This window comes from Haliotis cracherodii, unplaced genomic scaffold (genome assembly GCF_022045235.1).
Source record: "Haliotis cracherodii isolate W230 unplaced genomic scaffold, xgHalCrac1.p SCAF_6, whole genome shotgun sequence".
In the NCBI taxonomy this organism is placed as follows: domain Eukaryota; kingdom Metazoa; phylum Mollusca; class Gastropoda; order Lepetellida; family Haliotidae; genus Haliotis; species Haliotis cracherodii.
This window is the reverse complement of record NW_027266319.1, coordinates 41,319,393-41,329,214: the sequence shown is the minus strand read 5'-3', so window position 1 is coordinate 41,329,214 and position 9,822 is coordinate 41,319,393. Positions and strand designations below refer to the sequence as shown.

Sequence of the window (9,822 nt, the reverse complement as noted above, 5' to 3'; positions counted from 1 at the left end):
TTATAACCGTAGTTCACTGTATGTACACGATGTGCCACTTTGTGTTGTTGTCGTACTCAGCAATATTCCAGCGATCTGTAAATAATCCGGACAAGATAATCCGGTGATTGATATTATGCAACGACCAACCCGTTGGGTTATGATGGCACGCAATCTACCAAGTCATCGAGCCTGTCCATCCGATTAGCTCATTCACCTCGATTAGTTCATTCACCTCGTACCACAAGCATGGGTTGCTCGTCAGGACGTAATTCGTTTTGGAAGTTTTGACACCCAGGTGCCTCTTTTGTAAGTGAAATTACATGTAAGCTTTAATAGAGGGTACCCAGGCCGATATGTGTATGGTTGTTTACTTGTTGTTTAATGCCGCAGTCAGCAATATTCCAGCTGTATGACGGCGGTCTGATATGTGTATGAGGGGGTGAAGTTTATTTCGGCAGATTTGCAGTGTTAATCCAATTATGTTATAGAAGTGTGCATCACCCTGTCACACGTTTTCGAGCATCACCTATGTTCGAGACCCTAAACAATACTAACCACGCGCTTAATGAAGTAATCAAGGGACAGGAGACTTCAAGGCGCACTGAACCCCTCAACGTATTCACCACTTGCCACTGAAGTTGTTTGACATTAAGCTGCACAAGGTAAGATATTCAATGTGTAATGAAAACATACTTCAAAACTTACTTTTCTGCTAATGCACATTTTAATCAAAAAAGACCCCCGTTCGCAGAGCTCTCTCAACTCTTGTGTGACGAAGGTGTCACGCGCTGTGAAGCAGCTGGCGATCCCTTAAACGAAGGGAGACCATTCCCGTTTCCGTCGTTAGAGGGAGCGCTCACCACAGTTAAGACTGGTTTGTCTGCCATGGAACTCTTGCGCTAATCGCCACACTACAATCAGCCGCTAGAAGAATAGAGTACCAGTCTAAACACAGTGACGAGAGATTTTACTCGGAATGGTATACGTGTCGGAAGGTAACGATGAATTGGCGTTATTTAAAATAACAAGGGGTAGATACTTGATGTAACTATTTTATTCTTTTCACATTTATGTATTTTAGTAGTTGACACGTGTATATCGATTTTGCTCCTGCGAAAACGATTATAATTAACCTTCATAATAAAACGGCTTCGTCTTCTAATTTCGTTAGTCCAATGTCCTGGGGAGACTATTTAATTCGTTTAAAGAAATATTTAACTGAAAACTAACTCAGAACAAACCGTATGGTTCGTAAACTGTAAAGGATCCACAGTACTAAGGATCATAAAATTGGTGAAGGATTGTCTGAGGGGAAAGTCTTGAATTTTTAACTATGTATCTCAGGTATGGACTTTCATAGAAACGGGTACCTAACCCAACTGACCATAAAGGGTTGCTTGGTCAGAAAGGGATCCAAGTGCTAAAGACAAGGGGGGGGGGGGTAAACTTACTCAAACACAACTAACCCTAAGGATTGAAAAGCCTATTATTGCTTTGTATAATCTGCATCTGGTAAACTGCGATGTTGCTGATTTGATTATTGTGAATAGTAATTTTATGTTATATTATGGTTTACTCATGATAAAGACATGTCATGAATAATATATAGATTTATTAACATGAGCTGCCACATCTAAATTACCAGTATCCCTAATAATTTTCTCTATCTTTTGTTTAAAAACAATTAGCATGGTTAGTAAACAACCTTTTTAATTCCTACATCGTTTTTGCATGAGATTTGAAGTCACGCATGATGCCTTTCGTGATGTCAGCATGATAGAAACTGAGACACAAATGTCCTTTGACTGTTCTCAGTGATTGTGTGACTAATAATAGTACAAATGTATCCTGTGCAAGTAACCAGTGTGCGAAACTACTTAACTAGAATATTTTTTAGTGGGCTATTAGTATTACTTTACACCAGAAACCACGATATGAATATGACCACAAGCTTGTGGCCTCCCTGCCTTTATTGGCATGAGCAGGCACACTATTTTGGTTGAGTGCCTGATGAAGGCAGGAGGATCGAAAGCTTGAGACTATTTATATTTGTGTATTTATTTGAAAACAAAAAGAAGATAAAGAAAAACACAACAGTTTGTTGCAGCTTTAACTTGAAGCCCCGATAAGCTTGTCATGCTTTGCTCAATTGAAAACATAGAAAATCTTAAGTGTTTTCAAAATAATTGTGACAGATTCATGTTATTGGTGATTAGCATTGATTACATTCTGATAGATCTGCTAAACAATGTAACATTTTGTGTTGCAGGCCAAGTCCTTGACTCCAGGTCGCCATGGCGACTATCAGTCATCCCAGAATTGTTCTGGGGTTTCATCAATTTCGTTTTACTGTTGTAAGTAGTTGTGTTCCAATCAATTGAAACAATCATTATTTATCTGAAGTATTATCTGCTGGATATAGTAAATATTATATTGAGTGTGTGGGGATTATGGTGATACCAGTATAAGATTGGCTGGGTCTACTGTGCAGGGTGTCAGAAAGAACCAAGTTTTAAAAAGAAGAAATGTCCATCACTACTATCACTATTCACTAACAACCACCTCTCTTGTGTTTACAGCTTCCAGACCATGTATGATGTGAGTATCTTCATCTATCATGTTCATGGGAAAGTTCTTTCTGTCAAAATTGGATCAACATCCCCATGTTCTAAGTCTACAATCCTTATACTGTGTTTGGGATAAATAAATTTCAAATTCCACTTGACCACTTACACACATTTTGTGACGTATAACAATCAGGCCAGTTTTACAGTTCCACACATGGCTCTATCATTGTATCAATAACATGTAGGCTGGAGATTGGTACCAGATAGTAGTGGAGTGATTGATTGAAGAGTCAGTTAAGCAATCAACCTGAACAGTCAAGATTATCAATGATTGTCACTATACAAGGGTGGCTGAGAAGTTGGGTGACTCAGTATGATGAAATGTGTTGATGGAGTTGCATTATGTTTGAAAATAATCCCCTCCGAGGTCCACACATTCTGATGCTGATGCTGGAGTGGTGTAGAAGGCTTGCTTTATTAAATTTGGAGAGAGGTGCAATTCTGACAGTGCCAAATTTGGTGAATTACGGAGAAAGTTCCATGGGTTCAAAGCCACAGTGTCTTGTTAACTCTTCATATCAGCTGAAAATGTCCCAGTGACCACTTCCCTGTTTCAGATGCCTTGTGTCATATATTTTCATGAGGAAAAGGAATGCTGACTATGATCAAATGAAAATCAATTAGTTGATATTCAGGGAGTTTAAGGTCCCTTATTTTGGTGTTAATTTATGGATTTGATTATCTTATGATCTATATCTACACTTTAATTTACTTCCAACTCATTTTTAGGAAAGTGGGTATCATAAGTTCACTATGTATATTTTATACTATATTATATTTTTTGTCCCATTTTGCCTTGGTGCCTTTGATTTTAAAAACAAAAACCTCACTGTCACTTTTCATAATGCAGCATTAACAACAAACAAACATAATGCATGAATAATCAACTGATGTGTTTACCACCATGACTGACTGTTTCAGCCCAACAAGACCAAGCATGGCAGTAGCCACACTTCTGACTACAGGCCTGGGGGGTGAGTTGTCCCGTTGGTATCCATGGGTTACTGCTCAGCATTAATATGACCATTTCAGTTCATAATTATATTTGTTGAATATTTAAACCATAAAGTCTAAATTAACTCCTCACTGCCCAAAATAACTATTAACTGAAAAACATGATAATGAGTTAAATGATATCTATGTATATAAATGTTGTATTATGTCTGTATGGTGTTGTATTAAGATGAATGCTGTCTCTGTACAGTGTTTTTGACACAAAAAGCTGTATAAAGGTCAATGACTTGGATCCAAGAGAACATTATCCATCTTCCCGAGTCAAGGGTGTTAACTGACTATAAAAGTCCAGTTTCCGCCCTTGTCGAACTGATCGAAACTAGACTGGAATTTCCCGGGTCGATTGTAGCGCCACCAGTGGTCATTATGAGTTACCATATGTCCCTTCTACATCCCTTCTACTGACCAATCAAATTCCACCTGTAATATCACTTGCAATTGCTTCAAACAAAATGGTGACGCCCAGTCAAGACCATCTGATCGATATTCAGGATCTATATTGTAATAAGACGGGCCTTACCTGGCGAAGTGCATCAAATCACATGAAAAGATTTGCCAAATATCTGTCGACGCCCAGTTGGTGGTACACTCGCTTTGCAAGGCCTGCAGTAGACCGATATCTGCACGTTTAATTTTATGAACCAGATGTCCAGTTTGTTACACAATTTTGATTGGACTATGCATAGGCTCCTAAGTCCAACCAAACTGTATGACTGGAATTCCAGTCTAGTTTGGCAAGGGTGGAAACTGGACTTTTATAGTCAGTTAACGTCAGAACGACCTTTCATCCAACCAATCAGAGCATCACTTGCCAGATCATGAAAGTGACAGACATAATGTATTTTCTAATCATGCAACCTTGAAATATTTAACAGAGTGTATTCCGAACGGCAGGTGTGGGTTTTATGATTATATCCATACAGTCTAGGCAATCTGTAAACCATTCTAGAATGTCCTTTTTATCAGTTTTAAAACCTTTAATCAAGAATATGTCAAAATATGTTTCGAAGCGTAGTCGCCAGTTTGAAACTAGTGTCGTAAAGCTTGAGAAAGCTGCCTTCTGCCTTATCAAGTCATTTTCTTTTTTCCCCATCAATCTGGTGCCCCAGAAAAAAATTGCCTTCAACTCTAACCTTAATGATGTCTCCGTTGGACAAGAAAAGTGCTCTGTGCACTAAACCCTTGTTCACATTCTGCTGATGAATATATATGATCTGGCCAATGAACATCGCAACGAGAAAAACACTTGACTAAGTCACTATAGTTCTTGACTATGATGCAAAGACATGTGCTGATCAGAATTTGAATTATGACTTTTGATGTCTGTGCATTGTTTTATTTACTCGATACTGTAAGTCCTTACTACTCACTTTTCAATTCTGAAATTCCAAAAGTCTGTCTTCTTAAACAACCATCTGTCAAAGAAATTTGATCAGTCTATGGCCGGTGACGGACGGCCATCTGAAACTGTGGTGTAGTGTTGTGTGATGCTGTGTTTCAGACCCCCTGGCCCAGGTCCACGCAGGAGGATGGGAGGATTCAGGGGCGGACCAGGTATGATCCAGGGGAGATAATTCTCCGATTATGTCATGCAGTTAGCCATTCTGTGTGGTAAATGACATTCACTGATGCAACCACATTGGTCTACATAGCATGTCTTGTGTTGTTCTAATAGTTGCTGCTGCTCTCATTGGTTGCCAGTTATTTGAACAATTTCTGTTTGAGATCTTCTGATTTGAAAATGCATTTCAATTTGCATGACTGTTTTTGTCTTGGTTTGCTTTCTTACATCACCAAGACTTTTGATAATTGTCATTTAATGTAAAGAAGTGGATGAATTCACTAAATAACAATCATAATAGGATGTGGAAAATTGCTACATTCCCTTGGATAATTAGTTGTATTAGGTTTATTAGGCTTGTGTAGTTTTCAAAGTGACATTCACTTGTGTTAAAAACTATTTCAGTATTTGACATGTTAGTCAACATTTTGCCAACACCCATAAAGACCCTGGTTAGAAATTGTCTTCAGCAACCCATGCTTGATGAAAGAGGCGACTAACGTCATCGAATCCAATTGCACACAAAACCCTGTAGGTCAGTGCTTGTGATATCAATCACTGGAAGTCTGGTCCAGAATTGATTATTTACAGACCACCGTCATATAGCTCAAATACTGCTGAGTGTGGCATTAAACAATAAACAAACAAAAAACATATTCCAACAATAAAGCAATACCTCGGTATTACCATGTTCACCTCTACATGTTCTCTGCTTGTGTTTCAGGGGCGCCAAGTCCTCCGCCAATGGGAGGGGGAGGATGAGGAAGGTAAATGCCCTGTGATCAACACCGCTGCAGTCTGCTAGCAGGTGGGAAGATATCACTGGGCCATACCCTCACATGGCCTGTCTCAAGCATGTTTTGCACATTAGATCCCTGACTAAACTGGAACTTCATCAACACTGAATACAAAGGGTCCAGTAAATTTGAATATTGGTGTGAATGTGAGGAAGTGAAGAGTTACTTCCCCTTATGTTCTTTGCTGATTAACTTTCATTTCTAAACATCCATTTGACAGGCCACGCCATCTAGTATTTAACAGTGGTTGCTATGGTAATAGCAATATTATGATGCGTTTTCTTGAAACTCAAAACTGGGTTGGAAAATGTTGATGTCACTGTTTGCTAGAGGCTTCATTTTGTACATTACTCATCAATTTGAACAATACACAAGCGACATGGAAGGCAATGTGTCTTTTATGTCAATAACTGAAATGAGGGAGAAAAATATAAAAAAAATATCAAAACCCTAATTTTGTTCATACAATAAATGTTCCATATTATGTTTTGTCAATTGTCTTGACAAAAACCTGTATATATGCTGTTCTTTTGTACATAATTACAAAGCTACATGTTTCATCCTCGAGGGATTTTATTTATTCTATAATTAAACAGGGCTAGATATGGTCAACAGTCCCCATGTTGTGCAATTTAAAAGATCAGCCAATTTTAGTACAAAATCTAGTAAAATTATGAAAGACTAGATCGAAGTAAGTTTTGGAACTTTACAGTTTCATGATTGGTGTCTACTTGACTTTTTTGTGGTTTTAATTGTCAAAAGATAGTGTTGTGAAAATGTAAACATTTTGCATTTAGGTCTTGTTATTCCATGTTGTTGGAGTTGTTAACTACAAGGTCTAGGTGTTCTGTTGTTTTATCATAAGACTCAGGTAATACAATCATATGTAAATCGTTTATAAGATGTGACACTCCTACACGTCAAAGTGGCAGTCATACCACCTTGCTAAACTGCCCAATAGTTAAGGAATCATAAGGAAATTGCCCTTTTAAGAGATTTGGTATATGTAATAAGGACTAGTGGACTAAAAATGTTAGTGTCTACCGCAGCACTTGATGTCATGTTTCATCTTGTTGTGAATACCTGAATCTCCAGTGAAAATTTAGCACAGGAATTTCCTTTGAGCACATAGATGTTGACTCCACACATTGAAACCATGTGTTAACAATTCTTTATGACTTGCCATTAGTCAGATTTAAGTGTGTTTTTCTTTACTGGTTTCAAATCTTTAAGATTTGTTTATGAGAAAATGTCCTGAAAATAAGTCATCCATGATAACTATTGTGAGTAAAGACCATTTATGTTATGGTAACAATGATTGGATCAGTTTGTATGCAATTGGTTGCAGCTGTGTAAAATGTGAAATAAAATCTAACATTTTTATGAGAAAATGTTGTGTTTATTCTTTGGATTGTTTACAATTTGATGCTGCAGTTAAAAAGTGCATGATGTGAATAATTATACTTTTGCGTCATGTGTAAGGAAGTGATTCCCATTGGAATACCATAGAAGAATAGATACCCGGTATGCATATCTCATCCTTGTCCCAAGAGATGACTATGAGGATTGGGTGGGTATAATATTTGACAGATTGTGTGACACTAATGATGGTGATTATTCATATTTACACCCATTGATCAGGGTCTGATTAACAGCCTCCGTTAATATACATATGTATATTGGTGGAATATTGCTGACTGAAATACACTTGTGTTTGTGGGATTTGTGTAAGACAGAATATTTATATGCATAAATTAGAGTGTATCATAATGCATGATTTTGCAAATATCTGTCCTCAGGTCATTATCTATTATGGACAACTATTTTATTATTGGATTCATGAAAACATGAAACACTTACTAAATTAATATAAAGACCACACATTCTAGAAGACAGAAGCTGAACAGCTGTCAGAATTTTAATTCATCAACACAAATTTCCCCTCTCATCATACCCTCCCAGTCGGCCTAGACCATATATATAAACCACACGAGGTACATAGTGATAAGGAACACTAAAATTCATTTTCATGGTATTTTGAGTTGGGTTTTTAGTCTTATAGTCTCTCAATGCTTTATTAAAATCCAGCAAACTATTATATTTCCCAAACAAGGTTCATTTTCACAAATAAAATAATAAGTCTGTCGTGAATTTAAATACTTATGTGAACAAGTATATGGCATTTTACACAAGTACAAATTCAGGGCTTTTCGAGTAGTTTAATAGTGATTTTCAAGCCTTTAAGGTTGACTAATGGCTTTTAAAGAGAGACCATCAAATTCAATTAAAGCCCTCTCAATCCTCTATGAACTTTGAGATGAAACTAATATTCTATAATAACCTCGCAGACGAGTTTCATCGTGTAGCGGCTCATAAACGCCAGTTCGCCTGAACGTCCTGGAGCTTATTTGAAAGAACTCTGAAAGAAATCCGCTTCAACGTACTGAATATGACGACTAACCCGAGTGGAGGCAATGCCCCCATATTTCAGATTTATTGCAATGGAACCATTGATTCAGCACAGTCGATTACTAAATTCCGCTACGACAATAGAATATGATGTGTAGATAAACAATGGAACGAACCCACATGTTTCTGTCGCGCAAACAGCAGTCCATATACACAACCATGCAGATCCTTACCCAGGTTCAATGGAGAAAGGTAGCACGAAGCCAGATTCTCTAGGTCAAAGGTGAATAAGTAGAGAACTTTTCACACCGCAGCGAATAGCAAATTTACAGATAAAGTCTCTCAAAAAAAATAATTCAGTACGTGGCTTTTCTGTCAACACTGTTCTCAGCACGCGCACCCGATCAATATATATTTTTGTAACCGTGCGCACGTCTTAACTTGGATGAGAGCTAGCTGCATGCCTTGCTCTCTACAGCTTACTATTTTTGTCTGTGCCTTTCAGCCAATCCTCGGTAGTATAGTGGTCAGTATCCCCGCCTGTCACGCGGGAGACCCGGGTTCAATTCCCGGCCGGGGAGTACATCTTTTTAAGCTTAGATTTTTCAAGAACTATCCATCTACCCCTTTCTTCAGATTGTTGTTCGTCAATGACACCAATGCCCCTGCTTTTCTAATGGTTTTCTTGGTAATGGTTTACTCTCCATTTCTGGTGGGATTATGGAAATGTTAACAGTTAGGATGAAACAGTGGCAGCTCTTTGTCGCTCATAGATAAATTCACACCCAATAGAAATGATTATAAGCGTGTGCATGTCTTAACTTGGATGAGAGCTAGCTGCATGCCTTGCTCTCTACAGCTTACTATTTTTCTCTGTGCCTTTCAGCCAATCCTCGGTAGTATAGTGGTCAGTATCCCCGCCTGTCACGCGGGAGACCCGGGTTCAATTCCCGGCCGGGGAGTACATCTTTTTAAGCTTAGATTTTTCAAGAACTATCCATCTACCCCTTTCTTCAGATTGTTGTTCGTCAATGACACCAATGCCCCTGCTTTTCTAATGGTTTTCTTGGTAATGGTTTACTCTCCATTTCTGGTGGGATTATGGAAATGTTAACAGTTAGGATGAAACAGTGGCAGCTCTTTGTCGCTCATAGATAAATTCACACCCAATAGAAATGATTATAAGCGTGTGCATGTCTTAACTTGGATGAGAGCTAGCTGCATGCCTTGCTCTCTACAGCTTACTATTTTTCTCTGTGCCTTTCAGCCAATCCTCGGTAGTATAGTGGTCAGTATCCCCGCCTGTCACGCGGGAGACCCGGGTTCAATTCCCGGCCGGGGAGTACTTCTTTTTAAGCTTAGATTTTTCAAGAACTATCCATCTACCCCTTTCTTCAGATTGTTGTTCGTCAATGACACCAATGCCCCTGCT

At 38.3% G+C, this 9,822-nt stretch overlaps 1 protein-coding gene and 3 non-coding genes across 4 annotated transcripts; all 4 read left to right on the top strand.

Annotated features, from left to right (window-relative positions):
* Positions 1 to 850: 850 nt before the first annotated feature.
* LOC139444924 (selenoprotein K-like) lies at positions 851 to 7,372 on the top strand. The gene is made up of 6 exons (XM_071225941.1): positions 851 to 977; positions 2,252 to 2,336; positions 2,562 to 2,580; positions 3,531 to 3,583; positions 5,125 to 5,177; positions 5,909 to 7,372. Exons 1-6 carry the CDS (start codon positions 959 to 961, stop codon positions 5,944 to 5,946), a joined length of 267 nt encoding a protein of 88 aa, XP_071082042.1. The 5' UTR covers positions 851 to 958; the 3' UTR covers positions 5,947 to 7,372.
* A 1,527-nt stretch (positions 7,373 to 8,899) lies between these two features.
* Trnad-guc (transfer RNA aspartic acid (anticodon GUC)) lies at positions 8,900 to 8,971 on the top strand. The gene has a single exon. It is a non-coding gene; the product is annotated as a tRNA-Asp (tRNA).
* Positions 8,972 to 9,280: 309 nt separating this feature from the next.
* Positions 9,281 to 9,352, top strand: Trnad-guc (transfer RNA aspartic acid (anticodon GUC)). Its single transcript has one exon. It is a non-coding gene; the product is annotated as a tRNA-Asp (tRNA).
* A 309-nt stretch (positions 9,353 to 9,661) lies between these two features.
* Trnad-guc (transfer RNA aspartic acid (anticodon GUC)) lies at positions 9,662 to 9,733 on the top strand. Its single transcript has one exon. It is a non-coding gene; the product is annotated as a tRNA-Asp (tRNA).
* Positions 9,734 to 9,822: the final 89 nt, after the last annotated feature.

What these genes read in the sequence shown, in the direction of transcription:
- LOC139444924 (XM_071225941.1), top strand. An exon ending in TCTGACTACAGGCCTGGGGG is followed by an intron (nt 3,584 to 5,124) that starts GTGAGTTGTCCC and finishes GCTGTGTTTCAG; the next exon opens with ACCCCCTGGCCCAGGTCCAC. An exon ending in AGGATTCAGGGGCGGACCAG is followed by an intron (nt 5,178 to 5,908) that starts GTATGATCCAGG and finishes CTTGTGTTTCAG; the next exon opens with GGGCGCCAAGTCCTCCGCCA.